At 39.0% G+C, this 17,278-nt stretch overlaps 2 protein-coding genes across 4 annotated transcripts; both read left to right on the forward strand.

Annotated features, from left to right (window-relative positions):
- Window positions 1-235: 235 nt before the first annotated feature.
- On the forward strand, window positions 236-13,213 carry pign (phosphatidylinositol glycan anchor biosynthesis, class N). 3 transcript variants are annotated; one of them, XM_080864991.1, is made up of 29 exons: window positions 236-514; window positions 872-1,139; window positions 1,285-1,406; window positions 1,555-1,653; window positions 1,751-1,857; window positions 2,094-2,218; window positions 2,385-2,515; window positions 2,612-2,731; window positions 2,836-2,876; window positions 2,981-3,040; window positions 3,132-3,224; window positions 3,354-3,409; window positions 5,207-5,285; window positions 5,530-5,712; window positions 5,817-5,956; window positions 6,328-6,427; window positions 6,557-6,649; window positions 7,003-7,094; window positions 7,555-7,660; window positions 7,744-7,852; window positions 8,004-8,106; window positions 8,205-8,307; window positions 9,961-10,047; window positions 10,285-10,340; window positions 10,576-10,651; window positions 11,009-11,082; window positions 11,373-11,415; window positions 11,525-11,577; window positions 11,681-13,213. In XM_080864991.1, the coding sequence occupies exons 2-29, from the start codon at window positions 913-915 to the stop codon at window positions 11,802-11,804; spliced, it is 2,802 nt and encodes a 933-aa protein (XP_080721117.1). In that variant the 5' UTR covers window positions 236-514; window positions 872-912; the 3' UTR covers window positions 11,805-13,213. The 3 variants fall into 3 exon arrangements, with proteins under 3 accessions (XP_080721117.1, XP_080721118.1, XP_080721116.1); XM_080864992.1 differs by having other exon boundaries at window positions 237-514; window positions 1,053-1,139; XM_080864990.1 differs by having other exon boundaries at window positions 237-514; window positions 821-1,139; window positions 11,681-13,212.
- A 1,480-nt stretch (window positions 13,214-14,693) lies between these two features.
- Window positions 14,694-17,244, forward strand: gpr141 (G protein-coupled receptor 141). Its single transcript, XM_080864874.1, has 2 exons — window positions 14,694-14,951; window positions 15,480-17,244. Exon 2 carries the CDS (start codon window positions 15,481-15,483, stop codon window positions 16,393-16,395), a length of 915 nt encoding a protein of 304 aa, XP_080721000.1. The 5' UTR covers window positions 14,694-14,951; window position 15,480; the 3' UTR covers window positions 16,396-17,244.
- The last annotated feature ends 34 nt before the right edge of the window (window positions 17,245-17,278 follow it).

Consider the following 17,278-nt stretch of genomic DNA (forward strand, 5'->3'; position numbering starts at 1 on the left):
TGACAGCTGATAGCAATTGCTAGCTACTATGCTGTCAAAAAAAAGCTGCGCTCAAACCATTTCTATTAAAAATGCACTTCACTGCAAACAAAACAAATAAATAAGGGCTGCTTATTTTTTTATTACATTTCGTAATAGGTAAACTTGAAGTGAATCGTTTAATTTAAACTACACTACCCACAATGCAGCTACAAACCACTACGTCAACACACAACGTCAAAAACGAGTGACAACAAGGAAGTGAATGCTCATGCTGCCTGAATTTCTTGTAGTAATCTTCTTAAACAGGGAGACATTTGGTTTTAGGTTGATCTTTTTTTAGGCTGATCTGTCTGGTTCTCTGAGCATGTTCTTGGCGATCTACGAAGTGACAATGGAAGCTAAAGCAGTGTGAATCTATGAACTTGTAGTAGTAGTAATAGTATTAGTAGATAGGTTGGTCACTCACTCATTCATTCTTTAACGGAACATTATTCCCGTTTTTATGATCAAAATCCGCAGACGTTACATGCAGGTAAGACTCTTTTCATGGCCTGTTTTTCTAAGTTACTTTCTTGTTACCAGTGGTAAGTTGGCTGGACCATTAAAATATTCCGAATTAAACATTAAAGCCTTTTTTTAACGTTGCTTAATGGCATATGGTGAATGAAGGATTAAGCTGCTCTTAAGACCGCATACTTTGGCTTAACAAGCCTATATTATTCTGAAACCTTCTAATGCCCCTTCTATTGGCTTTAACTTCTTAATCCTGATTGCAAATGCAGGCTGTGAGTTGTCTTCATTCTATTCCATTTTTTTTTTTAATTTTTCCTTCTTCTAGTCACCTCTTTTCACTTCCAAGTGAATTAAATCTACCCTGCTTGTCCTCAAGTAAACCCTCAGTTGTTCCTCGGTGTGGCTTTGGCACCCAAAATGAGGATGATCACCTTCTTTGTGATTGGGCTGACAGTCCACGTGGTCTTCTTCATCTCTATCTTTGATATCTACTTCACCTCTCCTCTGGTCCATGGCATGACACCCCACTCCACACCCCTGGAACCCCCTGCTTCCAGACTGGTGTTAGTGGTGGCCGATGGTCTCAGAGCAGACAGTCTCTTCACCCTGCTCCCTAATGGCTCATCCAGGACACCATACCTGAGGTCAGGAAACCAATACAAAGAAATAAATTTTGATGTGGAGTTTGGGTCTGTTTAATTATTCTTGTAAGGTGATGCCATTTTTACAGCATGTCTTTTCATTCCCCCTGTTTGCATAAGCATATGTGCTTCTGTTTCCATATTTCAGGAGTATAATAGAGGACAAGGGGACCTGGGGTGTGTCACACACACGTGTGCCTACCGAGTCTCGGCCCGGTCACGTTGCTCTCATTGCTGGCTTCTATGAGGATGTTAGTGCAGTTGCTAAAGGTGTGTGCATGATGGTTTTTGTTTTTTGTTTTTTTGTTGTTTTTTACATGGTAGGAAGAGAAATGCTCAGCGACTTGGAGAGATTACTCTCTATTGTATGTGTTTCTCTGTGGCATTCTACTGTGACCATTTATGTGCTTGTTTTCAGGCTGGAAGGAAAATCCTGTAGAATTTGACTCTGTGTTTAATGAGAGCAGACACACCTGGTGCTGGGGCAGCCCTGATATCCTACCTATGTTTGCCAAAGGTACACAAGCATCACAAACAGAACCATTAATCTACACAATAGAAAAAAAACATTAAATCACATATCTGAGCAAACGTGTTTCCTTTGGTTATTTCAGGCGCTAGTGGGGACCATGTGTATACCCACACATACCCGGCAGTGGAGGAGGACTTTGCCTCCACAGATGCATCCAAGCTAGACAGCTGGGTGTTCACTCAAGTCAAAGTATGTAGTGGAAGTATTAGCATAAAAAAATATTTTATGATTGATCTATTGATATTAACTACAGGTTTACCCACAAAAACACATTTTATAAAGACTGTGTTTTATGTGTATTATGTGTGTCATGTGTCATGCAGTGAAATATAACCCAACTTGGAGTCATTGCAGAATTTCATTTACAGAATTGATCCACATGGATTTCCTGAATAAGCCTAAAATTATTTAATATTTTTCAACAGTCCTTCTTTAAGTCTGCACAGTCTAACTCCACTCTGAAGGCCAGCCTATGGGAGGATAAAAATGTCTTCTTCCTGCATCTGCTTGGAATTGACACTAATGGACATGCTCACAGACCAATGTCGCAGTAAGTAGTTAACCTTGTATTAAGAGCTGCTGATTTTTAATTTTTTTTATTTTTTAACCTTTGGGCAGTTGTGCAGTGGTTCTTAGTCGTGTTAACAAATTCATCCAAATAAGCATTCTCTCATCCAGCTGCATCTTTGTCTTCTATTTTGTCTTTTTTCCCCCAGAGAATACCTAGACAATATTGGTCTAGTAGATGCAGGTGTAGCTGAAGTGGTGTCTATAATAGAGGACTTCTTCGACAATGATGGCAGAACAGCCTATGTGTTTACCTCTGACCACGGCATGACAAACTGGGGTAAACTTGTTTGTGTATCTAAATGTTTTGCTGCCTGCTAGCGAGTTTTCTATTACAGTTTTCTATTTTGGCATGTTTGTGTGCGTTTGTCTCCAGGTTCCCACGGTGCGGGCCATCCTTCTGAAACGCTAACCCCTTTAGTGGCGTGGGGAGCTGGGGTTCAGAAAGCCAAGGGAGCCACAGAACCCCAACCATACAATGATGGGTTCCTACAAGGTACGTTCAAACACTTTTTTTTAAAGATTTAAATTTACAACCGATACCCTCCAGTTTGTCTGTTTTACTTTGTCTAAATGATTGTCCTGGTCTGTTTCTTTTAGACTGGAAACTGGAGCATCTTCGTAGAGTCGACGTCAGTCAGGTAAAGCTCATGGAAATTTAAACTTTTTAACAATTTCCTGTCATCAGTTGTATTAAAGTGTAATATTTGTGTGTCTTCGTTGTTTGTTTGGGTTTTTTTGGCAGGCTGACATTGCTCCGCTCATGGCTTCCCTCGTTGGTGTGCCTATTCCTGTTAACTCTGTTGTAAGTCAGAGACAAAATCAGCCATTTAATGGGAAATGTTCAATAATTTTTCAAGTCTTTGTTACATGTTTTGTCTGTATTTGTTTTTCAGGGCGTGTTACCTCTTCTCTACCTCAACAACAGTGAGCGGTTCATGGCTGAGAGCATGTACACTAATGCTATTCAAGTACTGGAGCAGTTCAAGGTATAACAGCATCTGCTTTGGCTAACAAAATGCTTATCAACTATCTGTCATGTCTTTTATTATTCTATATGACACTGTGATCTAAACTGATGGTAAAGCTGTGTTTTTACTGTGTGTGTTTATTTGTAGATGAAAATGATGCAGAAAAAGGAGACAACCTTATCTTTTCTCTTCACCCCATACCAGTACGTACAGTAACTAACTGATGTTTTTCTAACAAAAATCCAATCAGAAGAACATGAATTTGCTTTTCACCGTGGCCTGTTGTGTTTACTGTGACCTCATAGATAGTGTAAAGAGAATAGATTAAAAGAGTCATTTGCAAAGAATTAATTGGCAGAAACAAAAGTATTTGTAACGTAAATGCTGTGTTTTTATATCAATCCCATTTCCAGAAAAGTTGGGATATGTTCTAAAATGTTTTTAACCTCCAAACTCTTTCATGGCATGCATTTTTAATTTCTCTTAGCTATTTGGGCTGTTTGGGACCTGATGAATGTAAAAACAAAGAATTACCAATCTATTTTTTTTTTTTTTTTTTTTTTTTACTGATTTTTGTTTCTGAGAAAAATTAGATCCACATATGAAGACATTTGTTTTAAATTTTGATAGAACAGTAGCAGTATAACGTCCTCGTAAGTGGATATCAGGCCCTTGTAGAGCAAAATTTAGTATTTTTGTCTAGACAACCCAAAATGTGATGTCCACATATGTGGATGCCAGGTCCTAGGAAGTTAAAAAATACAAATCTGTGATATGTTAATTCACGTGAACATATATTCAAGTGACCAAAGTACAAAGATGTTGGAAGATTTCCTGACCTACTTAATTGTTTTTTGTAAATGTACCAACATTTGAATTTGACAGGTGCAACACAGTAAACACAAAAGTTGGGATTGAGACATATTTACTGTTGTTTTTTTTTAACTGAGTGTTGTAGTTTTCCAGTTAGAAATTTTGTTCATTTTTACTTGGTTTAACCTGCGGTCATGTTGTCTGTAGGAAATAGATCCTAACAGGCAGCGCTCTGTGCCTCAGTCAGTGGTATCTACAGATGCAGCTCGCCCTGCTGTGGTCACTGATGCTCCTCTGTATCATCACAGATCCTTTTGCATTTTTCGCTGATAGCAATCTGGATAGTTGTTTTCATCATTGGCAAAGAGAACTCAGCGCTGTTTTCCAAAAACACAGAAATGTGGATTTATCTGTGCATAGCGCACAATGACACAGTCTTTCTGTCCTTCTGAGGTGAACCCTGACATAGAGAGCTCTATGCAACTGACATTTGACTTCCTCCTTCAATCATAATACAGTTTCAAGTTGCATTAGTGGATGTGGGTCTATGTTAAGTGACAGTGGTTTTCTGAAGTACTTCTGAGCCCCGGTGGCTATATTTATATATTTATATCACTGCAGCGTGACTGTTTCTAAGGCGGTGTAGCCTGAGGGCTCAAGCTGGTTTCAGTCTTGACCTTAGTGTGAGAAATGGTTTGAATTCTCTTAATCTTTTCATAGTGGTACATACTATAGATGTCTGAAGAAATTTCTTTGCAATAGTGCACTGAGAAATCTTTTCTTTTGAAATCTGGAGCAATTCTCTCATGAATAACACATAAGGAAATAAGGGATGAACCACAACCCACAAAGACCGAGTTTGTGGTGATTTCTAAATTTACCTTTACCCAATCAGTTACCCTGCTTAATCTGGTTCCTCTGAAGATATAAAGTTTTGGGGGGTTTTATTGCATTTTGGAAAAAATCCCAACGTTTCTGGAGACGGGGTTTGTACTTTCACAGTAAATTCTTTTGCTGACCCATTAAAAATCAGTCAATGTGACATTTAGATTAACTTCTGAGGTTATGCAGCACGAAGGCCAAGAATGTGTCCACTAACCAAACCACATATTCATGGCCGTATTTAAATTGCACACTTTCACACACTTCATCTGTTTTGCACCATCTTGCACCCTCTTTCTTCCCAGACTCCTGACTGAGTCAAAACAAGCAGAATTCACCCAGAAGGCCCGAATACTCATTCAGCTGGAGAAGTACGAGGATGCTGTGAGTATGGGGGGGTCTGTGGCTTTTAAATCTAATCATACTTTTACAATACGTGCAAAGCCAATTTCTAGATTTATTTTGATACTTTGATGAATTATTTAAACATTTACTGAACCTGTGTTCATAAACTAAAGTCTAACTTAAATGAACTACAGTAAATGCATTCTACATTATCGCTACTTTCTCCATCGTATGTTTTCTTCCGCTTAAGCGGTTTTTGTCCCCCTATTTTGTCTCTTGTCAGATCTCTTTGTGCCAGTCTCTGATATCTCGCTCTCTGGAAGGCTTGGTTTACTACCACACCTACGACCGATTCTTCCTCGGTTGCAGTGTGGTGCTGGGATTTGTAGGCTGGACCTCATATGTCGTCTTAGTCATACTGAAGACTCACGCGAGTCTCAACAGACATCCTAATCTCACTAAACAGGTTAGGATATACAGTAGATTGTAATCCCTCAAGATGCCTTCCACCCAAACAAGTCTGCACAACCCGAATGTCTTGTTAAGTTGGTATTTTTCTCCTGTGTGCAGATTCCTGGCCGTAACTTGGCAAGGCTGTGCACGTGTGTGGCAGTGGTGATCACACTCTTCCTGCTTATTCAAAGAAGCCCCATAACCTACTATATTTACTGCCTGCTGCCTATCCCTGTGTGGTATTCTGTTCTGAAAGAGTAAGTAAAAGACACGTTCAAAATAATGCAAACTGGATTTAAAAAATGTACAAAACAAGTTTGTTCAGATGCATTCAGTCAATTTACAATAATTTGTATATTTACTATAGTCACAGAACCCTGATATTAAAACACACGCAAAAGGATCACATCAGTCAGTGAATACAGCAGCTTTTCACTGGATCTAATTAGCCTCACACAGGCTTGTATGCACATCTGGCTCAGGTGGAGTGAAGTGCTAATTAGATCCTTTGAACTGGCGTTTTATGCATTCATGGTTCTCCTATGTAAAAGGGATAAAGAGATGTTTTATTCTTCATCTCATCCTTTTATGACAGGAAAAAGTAATCCCCTCAATGATCTATTTTTAGGTCTGGAACTCTGAGAGATTTGATTCAGACAGCCCCTTCTCTCCCACTGTGGAAATGTCTGGGCTATTTTGTGCTGGTGGCGTTTGGGATTGAGCTGCTGGTAGGTGTCTTTAAATCTGCTGTGTTAAAGGCATCCTTCTGCATAAGTGCACAAAATTTCACTTGTGTATCATTAACTGTAAGAAATAAACCTGGATGCTGCATGGCTGTTTATTTTTGCTGCCCCCAGGTGGTGAGCTTCTTCCATCGCGCCGTGCTGACTGTAGGGCTGGCTGTTCTCTCTCTCTGGCCCTTCTTGTCGGGGCTTTTTGGCAAGGCTAAGGTAATTTACAGATTAGCCAGATAAAAGCAGGAAAATGTGTGTTATAGCTGTTTTTAATATCCATCCCTGTTTTGGTTATGGACAGCACTGTTTCTCCAATAATATATATATCTACATATATATATTTATAGATATATATATTATGAGTAAACAGAGTTACAAAAAATGCCTAATCATTAATAAGAAATGTCTAGCCATTCTAATTCTTCTTATGTGTCTATAACTAGAGTGTTATTGGTACTGCTTGCCTAAAACAGTAGATAATTATAAAGGTAATTATTAAATATAGATACACAATGGTAAATGTGTCAAAGTGGAAGACAGCATTTCTTTTTGTCTCTGTTTCGGTGCAGTCACGCTCACTGAGCTGGCTTGTGGGCTGTCTGTGTCTAGCTGCTTTCCCCCTCATGCCTGTTGTGGGTAGAGAACCTAACATACATCTGGTGTGAGTACTTCCTTTATTTGTATATATTTATCTGAATATTTACCGCAATATCCTATCACGGAAAAAACTGAGAGCCCAATTCATGCCAGGTTAGGTAGGTGAGTTTCAGTAAATTAGAACATCTGCAAAACAGATCAGGAAGATAAAATGTGACTGGAATCTGCATCATATTAGTGATGCAAATATCCATCACAATATTCAAATATAAAACCCCAAAAAACTGTGGAGCCACGAGCATCCACCCCCAGTTAAAGGAAACTGAATAGACTTACTGTTAAAAGTTAAAGTCCCACGATGGTTACTTTCTCTATATATAAACAGACGGGAAATTTGAAAGTGGTACATTTGAAAACGAGGAATGATTAAACTGCTACACAATACCGTCTTTCCACAACGAGCTGTGTGTACAAACTATCCATGTTTTTGAAAGTACAGTAACACATCCTGTTTGTCAACTCAGTACCTGTGCAGGTCTGCTCGCTCTTTTCACCTCAGCTTGCTACCTCTGGTCATCTCGACGGAGGACACCGCTGCACCTCGGTGACAGACCACAGTTTGTCATACAGGTACATGTCACTGTGGGCATATGTGTTTTTGTGTGTGTTACTGCATTTGCTAATGCTGATTAATTACCTGTCAAACCCGGCAGATGCTCCTTGTTGCTGTGTGTGCATACGTGCCATCCCTCACACACTCCAGCCTGCAACAGAAACAGGGCCTACCCCTTCTTAATCAGATCATAAGTTGGAGCACATTAGGTGGGTTGGTTGCAAGTGGCCACAAGATACTTGGGATCTAGAATGGTTTACTTTTTAAATATTGATCGCATACGTAAGCTATACCTCAAAAGACGTTAAAACGTCATATCGCTGACACCCAAGTAACCTCTGACAACTCTTCTCTCTACAGCATCTTCTATATTTGTTCCTTTGCTGAGCTCAACACGACTTTTTCATCGACTCCTCAGCATATTCTTGTCTCTCACTTCCACCTACCTGCTGCTTAGCACTGGGTAGGACAACACATTGATGCTTTAGTTGTGTCTTGTGCAGAGTTGCACCACCGCAGCAAAGCTGTAAAATGATATTTCTATTTTTGTCTCCCTCACAGGTCAGAGGCTTTGTTCCCCCCTGTGTTATCCTGGTTAATGTTTGTGTGGATTAACATCGAACAGGAAGCCTTGCTTGCTCAGGGCATGTCTGGTAGGCAAGAGGTAGAGCCATTGTTTTTCCCTTTGTAATAGAAAACTTTTGCAAACCAAAAGCTTTGGGAAGCTATCATTTATGTATGTATTTAATTGTGAAGGTCATATTTTCCATTTTACTGATATAACTCCAATTCACAACGACAGCCACTTCACAGAGCTTTATATTGTAAGGTAAAAACCATACAATCTCAGAAAGAAAACCTCAGCAGTCAACTGACATGAGGAAGCACTCAGTAATCGTGGAAAGCAAGAACCCCCTTTTAACAGGAAGAGATGTCTGGCAGAACCAGGCTAAGGGAGAGGCTGTTTGCTATGAGCAGTTTGAGGATGAGGGGAAAGAGATGAGAATGAACAGAGCTTAGAGAGAACACAGAAAATTCAAATTGCAGGAAAGAAAAGACACAGGTCTTAAAGTCCATGTCTCATTGTGGCCGGGTTTACAGTAGAGGTGCAACGGATCACGGTTGATCCGAAATCCGAACTGATCCCACTCCACGGTTCGGTACGCACGTGATCCAAAGATTCGAAAAAGAAAAAAAAGGTATGTGTATGGTGCGCGTGGTCAGTCTGTCAAGCGGTAGTTATGGCCAGCGCTAGCGGTCCAAGTGGCAGAGCAAAGGAGTTTGCGGCATTTAAGCAGCCCTTTGCTGACCAATCCGACCGGGCTAAAGCTATTACAAAAGCTACTGGGGTGTTTAGTTGTGCAAAACAAGGGGTTTAAACTGTGATGAACGTGCTTGAGCCACGCTATGATATCTCGTTGCGCGTCCACTTCAGTGTGACAAGATCGTTCCAAGCATGTATGAGCAGGAGAAGTTTAAAGTTATGGCTGAACTGTCCCAGGCATCTTCTGTTGCTCAAACTACAAATGGGTGGACCTCCAGGGCAACGGAAAGCCACGTGACCATGACCGCTCGTTATATCACAGCGGAGTGGCCCTGTACTGCCCTATAGATCACATTAGATTAGATGAAACTTTATCCCTCGGGTGGGTTCCTCCGGGAAATTCAGTTTCCAGTAGCACAGCACCCACAGAAGTTGCAGAATGTGAGCAGAAATATACCATATATATAAACACAGAGAATACAAAAGGGATAAAAAGAATAAATAGGAATAAGAATACAAGGGAACGGCACATTTCAAGTATTGTGAGTCTATTACACCGTTGGTTATTAACAAAAACTATTGCACAGTGAAAAGGCACTACAGCTTACTTGTTCGCCCCTCCTTTGTCCCCGTTTCCCCTCCCTCTCCCCTCCAGCGAGGAGTTAAACAGTTTGTTGGCGTGTGGGACAAAGGACTTTTTAAGTCTGCTGGTCCTTGACTTTGGGAGAAGCAACCTGTCACTGAACAGACTCCTCTGGTTGTTTATGGCCGTGTGCAGAGGATGCAGAGGATGCCCAGCATGGTCCATAATGTCCATATTGCACCTTAATTTGTTTTTATATAAGTGCGTGGAATGAGTCTTCAGTTGAATGTTTTTTTAATAGGCAAAGTAAATGGCGAGTTGAATTTTTGTCTTTTTTTTTTTTCTATTTTTGCTGATCCGAAAATTGATCCGATCCGTGACTTAAAACCGATCTGATCCGAACCGTGAGATTTTTGTACCGTTGCACCACTAGTTTACAGACATGCATGTTTTTTTTCTTTTTCCTCCAGTTATCCACCATCGATTTCTCTGCAAACATCGACATCACCAAGATTCGACAGCTGAAGCTGGATGACATCCGAAGGTCCTATTTTTTTGTATCCTTGTTAAGACCAGTCGCAAGTTCGCAACAATGTTAGTTCGCCGAAGCACAGAAGCGCATTGGGCTCATTAGAGTCTGTGGGTGATGTTCAGGCTGGATTTGATCAAATAAGATGTAGTATTAAAAATGTAATATAAAAGTTTTTTATGTTTAAAGTGTACAATCGGACAAAAAAAAATCAACTTGGTTCATTCTCACATTGGGCATTACCTTGACTTCACCTTTTCTTCAGGTATTTTTTATAATAACAGCATTTTTTGGCACAGGAAACATTGCGTCCATAAACAGGTATATGCATTATAGTATTTTTGTGTGAGTGTGAGAGTGTCATACAGGAAGGGGATAAGAAAAAAAAGTCAGTTCTGACAAATTTCTTTTCTATGCACTATATGTTTTGCACCAAACATAGAGTACGTTAGTGTGTATATTCTACAACACGAGGTCCATTTTCTTCTCTGAAAAGTTAAAGATTCTAGTCTGGTGTCTGTAGTCACTTTGTGTACTTCTGTTTCCCTTTGCCTAGTTTTGACCCAGCATCTGTTTATTGTTTCCTCACTGTTTTCAACCCTTTCATAATGGGAGGGTTGATGATGTGGAAGGTACTGTACTCTTAAACATTTCCTTTTTGTGATATGTATTGTGCTTCCCCAAAAGGGGAAGGAGTCTTGCACATTATGACAAGTCATGATCTATTCATATTCTGCTTGAGAAGTAAGCTTAAATACGGTTTAACCTGCCTTTCTTTTTCGCTCATGTTAATTTGTTTTAACAGCCATGACCTAGCCCATTAATTTCTGTATCTTTTTTTACATTTATTGTACGGAGAATTTAGGCAGACAGATTTGTAATAGAAATTTTTAGCATCATACGTCTAAACGAGTTTATATAATAATGTGTTTATTTCGAGTCATTTAATAGAATCCTGCATTTCCTTAAATTGTCATCTGTTCTTCCAGGTTATCATTCCATTCATCATAGTTATGTGTACATTTGAGACCATCCAAGTTGCAACACAGCTATCATCAAGGAGGTAACGCTTCGCTTCCTCATCTAAAATTATAAATTTAGTCTTTTGATTCTTGAATTAACTCTTTGAATTTGTTGGAAACGTTGAATCACTGATCTGATTCTGTCTGTAGAGTTAAAGTACGTTCTGTTTGCTTTGTTAGACATGACTCTTAAACCTTGAGGCATCTAAAATAACTATAGTAAATGGCCCAGGATCTTCTAGTTCCTCCTTCATTGTGCATGAAAAGGTTTAAATGCACTGACCAATGTGTGCTCCTTAATGTTTAAATCTCTCTTATTTTTATTTTGCAGTTTGTTCCTCATCGTCCTGGTTATCTCTGACTTGATGGCTCTGGTAATGCAGGTTTAATGTTGATCTTTTATAAAAGACTTTCTCTCGTCCACTGTTAAGCAAACTGCACATGAGGCTCAAATAGATTTTAACTCACTCTTGCTCTCCTCAGCATTTTTTCTTCATGGTGCAGGACTATGGCAGCTGGTTGGACATTGGCACAAGGTAATGAAACTTGGACATGCATTTAAAACCATGTCTTATCAATCTCTTGTTTGGGTGTCTGCGATGCATCGAAAACATGCTAAGCTTCCTCTGTCTTTTACAGCATTAGTCACTATGTGATAGTGATGTCAATGACGATCTTTCTCATGTTGCTGAGTGTGGTTACACATGTTCTCACTTCACAAAGACTCGTCCTGTGGAGGCAACGCAAGATGCACTTCCCCTAGTAAATGTTACCATGTGTCTTAAACACGATACTTATCAGTGTACCTATTTAACTGTCTTATTTCAGATATGTTTTATGTTTTGTCATATTGTTTTAATTTTTTTAATAGACAAAATGGAAAATAATCTTAGGAACCTAAATAATGCGATACTTTTTTTGCAGAGTGGCCTAAGACCTTTGCACAGTACTGTGTTGTGTTCTTTGGTACAAATGCACTCAGTCTTAGTTTCATTTGTGAATTTGTAATAGGCTGCTGCAAATATGACTGTGAATTGGGTTTTTGATGAGGGTGTTGATTTGCAACATAATACAATGGGACTGTACCTCAGTAAGAAAAAACTTTGGCCACATGTTGCTTGTCACATTTAAATATTTTACTCTGTACATGTTTCTCTGAAAGGGTTAAATCGTGTAAACAAATGAGGGAAAAGCATTAGTAATGATAATTGATTTATGAAACGCATGCAAAAAGCAAACAAATGCTTTTGTGTGTGTTATTCTGCTTTTTCATGATTTCATGCTGCTACGATAAATGGTCTGGTGAAAGTATGTAACATGAGACTTCATAACGCTGCCTAAAATGTATGTTTCTTTAGTGTGAAAAGGGATGTTTTAACTTATTTTGACTACGTGTGTATCAATAAAACTGAAGGATTGGCGTGCAAACGTGTGTTTAAGAGAATTTAATTGTCGCGTGAAAACTTGAGTTGCAAATTGTTGACTTTTTCCATCATTTTAGACGTTTGGTTGTCTTCGCAACAGTGCATATTAGTAAAGATGACCTATTTAAACAAAATCAAAAATCAAACTGACAGGGAATTCTTAAGGAGTGACGAGAGGTTCTTTAACATCTAATGGAGTGTGGTGTCAACATCTCTGGCAGAATCAGGGCCAGGAAGGTGCAGAAGTTGGTGGGTAATTGTGCAAAAAGGCTGGGGCAACAGTTTTTAGGACAAGGGTTCTTTTTGCAATGAAAACAAACGATTGAACACTTTAATATTTGGCCCTCTATGCACTAGTAGTGCAGTAGAGCTACATTTGTTCAAAAATAGACATCAGTTGGACTTAAAGCTAACTAGAAAAAAATAAAAGATGAGGTAAATGTTCTTAAAATAAGCGCAAACCTAAATCAGAATATAACAGTATTAATTGTGGCAAAAGTGTAACTGAACAAATTCTATGTTTACTGTGTGCGGTTATACGCAGGATCAAATAAACCAACCTTTAAAAAACCATCGATGTTGGACAGCGTTGGTAGGTAAATGTTTGCAGCATGCACACTAAGCTTGTGGTCGGAGTGATGCGAAGGTGTTTTCCTGTTTAGTAAAGTGGACTGTGGTGTTAATTGGATCTTTTATGTTGACATCTTTGCAACTGTGGTGCAAAGTCAAAAGCTTATAAATTCCTATGATATTAGTTGGAATCACAATATACAATGTGCTGTATATGTCATATGACTTGTAACTTGTCTTTGCACTTTGTTGTTACTAAATAAATCTGTCAACATCACAGCTAGCATTACCACATCCTGACTAACTTCTCTTTTGAATAAGCAAGTAGATGACTTTGTCTAGCAAGCGCAAAAGCAAATGTTTCAAAGTTGTAACCAGGTTCAAAAGTATTTGGATGATGCCAAATACTGCCTCTCTACAGCAGAGTGGTGTTAGGATGTGAGTGCAGACTTTCAGCTTTGTTTAATAACTGGTTTCAAAAAATAATTATTTACAAACCATTAACTGTTCTGAACTCTAGAACACCCCCCCCCCCCCCCCCCCCCCCCCCCACCACCCAGACATTGCCACATGCCATCACCCCTCCCTTGAGATTTTGCAGTCACCTTCAGCTTCTGCTTGTTTTGTGTTTTCACCCTTGTGAAAGTTTTTTCTGAACTTAGACAGCTCAGCCACTCCAACCGATTTCTTCGATCTTTGAGGCCTTTTTGGTATCTTGAGCTCACCAGAGAATTCCTTATTTTAAAGAACGTAGCGCACTGTTGATTTGTCCACTCCCAAAGTTTTTCTACTTTCTCTCCGATCTTTTTATTTTGTTTTTTCATCCTAATGATGACCCTTATATAAAGAATTCCAGTGAATGCCTACCAAATGAAATTTCAGTGCTAGGTCATTTTTCTGTTTAACATGTGATGGAATAAAGCAGACCTCACTTGACCACAAAATTACTTACCAGTCAAGTGTGCACATACTTTTAAAGCTTCTGAAAATGTTTCGCTGTGTATAAAAATGGCTGTAATTCCTAAAATATTAATGTAATACTTTGGCTAAACTTTTCTGGAAAAAAGCTGAAAGTATGCACTATAATCACATCTTGATTGTTTGATATAAAATCCACTATGTTAGTGTACAGAGGCAGAATTTAGAAGAAAAAAAAAACACAAACTGTGCCACACTCCAAATACTAGTGGACTTAACTGTGTTCTTCCAATCGACAACAAGTTGTTATCTTCCTAAGGTGTAAGAGATGCAAGAACATTAAAGTGAAAAAGTATAAACTTTTTTGTTTGACATGCATGCCTAATATGTTGCATTAATCTGTTGCTTTTGCGAATACTCTAATCATTTCACAGTGCTTTTAACTGTCTCTATCTACGGTCATCTGGTAAACCACACACAATTTTTTATACAGGACACAAGCACTACATTCCCCAAATTACTGAATTTCTTAATTTATTCGAAGTGGCATCCTACTACAACAACTTCTTATCGTCTATATTTCACTTTAAATGTCAAAGTGAAGAGTGCATTTAGAGAAAAATGAGGAAGTAAGCAACCCTGTGTTCCTGTGTGCTGACATGTGTTTACAGCAACCTCCTGTTTCTGACACAGTATGCAAAGTAGATGGTGGTTTTTTACAACACTCACACGCAGGCTCACAAAGGCTTCATTTTCAGAACCTTAACTTCCACCGAACGTTGGCAAACTTCCACTCTTACTCTCTCTCTCACACACATGCGCGCATTCAAAGGCATATGCGCAAATGCACTCAACCAGAATCCGTTTTTTCTCAGCTTTTCTCTTCCTCTGCGACACTGTGAACATACCGCTGCTGGATATAATGTGATCTACTCCAGAGGACACACGCACACACAGAAGAGTACTCGGCATACAGTTCTTCACTGACCGAAGCGCAAGTAAGTTCACTGATAAACGATAGTATCTCTGGCTTGGACTTTGTGTTTTCTCATCATGTTCTTTCCAGTGTTGTGGTGCTCCTTTAACACTTAGACCCCCGGAGAGCAGTCATTTTGGTTTTCTACCTTAGACCCCCGCGGAGTCATCATTTTGCGTTTCTACCTTTAATGGTTAATGTGGACCATATGGTGTCCTTCAGTGGTTCCATTATTGGTTAAATGGTCTATCTGTATTTCTTAATTCTTGAGATACCTTTTTTAGTTAGTCTTACTAACATGTTTGGTGTGTGACATAGCCACATGTTTTTAGTCTTGTTTCATCACCCGAAGACAAACAAGCCCTTAAAATACATTAAATCAGTCATTCTTATTTTTTTTCAATACAGCCTTGTGTTTTCTTTCTCTTTTTATAACACCCGTTTTTAATCATTTTTGGATACACTTCATTTCCACTAACTCTTCACACCTGCCTGTCTTCCTGTTCTAATGTCTCTTACTCTTTCTTACTCAATTTCCTCTTCTGTTTAGGATGACTTCGACATTAAATGGGACCACACTATCTCCAAACCAAAGTTCAACAATGACCACACCCTCAGTTTCAGAGAAAGATGAACTAGAAGAGTACCACACAGCCCTCTTGGTCATCTACACTGTGGTCCTGATCAGTGGTACAATTAGCCTTACCATGATGATGCGCATCATGAAATCCACCACAACTTCCACCACGTCAATTGCCGTACTCAACCTGATCTTCACTCACTTCATCTTCCTGCTAACGGTTCCCTTCAGAATCTACTATTACGCAGTTCATGAATGGGAGTTGGGCTATGAATGGTGTAAAATAACCAGCAGCATGATCCACATCCACATGTACATGTCTTTTGTCCTGTATGTGATTATCCTCATCACCCGTCTGTTGACGTTCTACAAGAAAGCTTGCCAGGTGGTGTCCTTTCACAGGATGCATGCATGCATTATCAGTTTTCTGGTGTGGATTATTGTGCTGATCACTGTCCCTTGCATCATCCATTTTAATTATGGCAAAGACCATGACAAAAATGCCACTCGTTGCTTCCAGTTTGGAAAATCTATAGAATCTGTTCTGATTTTGAACTACCTGACAAGCATATTGATTATAGTCATTGCCATTGTGTTGACAGCCTTCCAGGCCAATGTCCTATGGGTTTTATACAAGAAGCATCGGGAGGGATGCACCTTTCAGCAGGAGTTCGGAGCTCAGCTGAAGAGCCTGTGCTTTGCGCTAATCATGGTCATCTGCTTCATTCCCTACCACATTTTTCGACTGTCCTACTTAAACAATATAAAAGAATTAGAGGGTACAAATGAAATATTTCTGAGCATAACCACTTTTAACTGTTTGGACATGCTTACTTTCCTGGGGAGGAGGTCCTGTAACATGTGCTTTGTAGGAAAAGCTGCTTAAAAGCGGCTGGTACTGTGTTTGCTTCACTTTTTTTTATGCCTGTCAGGGTTCTGGTACAGTTCCATAAATTTAAACAATTTAATCTTATTGCTTTTGAAGTGTTTGAAATAGCATAAAAAATTATTAAAAAACAAATTTTATCATAAAAATTGCACATGAAAAAAAAAAAGACTGTGCAGACAACTGCGAATGACGCATAAACACTGGTTCTGATTATAAGCTTAGGTTCGACTTTCAGTTTCTAACAATAAATATTGACCTTAGTCAGACAAAACATTCCCTTAGTGGCTTATTTGGCTTCAAGTCTTTCAGATCACTTTACATTTGAACATAATTTAATATATACAGAGTTTCAAAAAATAAAACTGACAGACCCCTGACGATGTCCTTAGTTATGCTTTTGCACTTTTACAATTTTTGTACCATTGACTGACACACACACACACACACACACACACACACACACACACACACACACACACACACACACACACACACACACACACACACACTTTTCAAGCTGTGCTTTTTTTAACTATTACTGTTGTTATTACTATATATGTGTACTGTGTCACAGCAAGCCGTGTTTTTATTCATGAGAACATTTAAGGACTTTAAAACTGTCTTTTGATTTTATTTCCTAATGCAGGCGCTCTTGCAATTTGCTGGTTTGTGCTTATAATAGAAAGGCTTCATACTTGGAATTTATAATGTTAGACTATGAAATTGGAGATCTCAGGATATTGTTTCTGTAAATCTGTGTACAAGGACTCTAAGTGGAAGTGAATACTTTTTAACTGTATTTGCACTTAACAGTTAAATCCTGTGTACATAGCCGATGTGAAGAAGAGAAATAAATACTGTAAATTGTTATGTCTCCCCC

This window comes from Rhamphochromis sp. 'chilingali', assembly GCF_963969265.1.
Source record: "Rhamphochromis sp. 'chilingali' genome assembly, chromosome: 18".
In the NCBI taxonomy this organism is placed as follows: domain Eukaryota; kingdom Metazoa; phylum Chordata; class Actinopteri; order Cichliformes; family Cichlidae; genus Rhamphochromis; species Rhamphochromis sp. 'chilingali'.

Coding starts and splice junctions, on each gene's coding strand:
- pign (XM_080864991.1), top strand. CDS start 913: ATGAGGATGATCACCTTCTTTGTGATTGGGCTGACAGTCCACGTGGTC. Junction 2,219..2,384: donor GCTCACAGACCAATGTCGCA/GTAAGTAGTTAA, acceptor TTTTTCCCCCAG/AGAATACCTAGACAATATTG. Junction 2,732..2,835: donor CAATGATGGGTTCCTACAAG/GTACGTTCAAAC, acceptor TGTTTCTTTTAG/ACTGGAAACTGGAGCATCTT.
- gpr141 (XM_080864874.1), top strand. CDS start 15,481: ATGACTTCGACATTAAATGGGACCACACTATCTCCAAACCAAAGTTCA.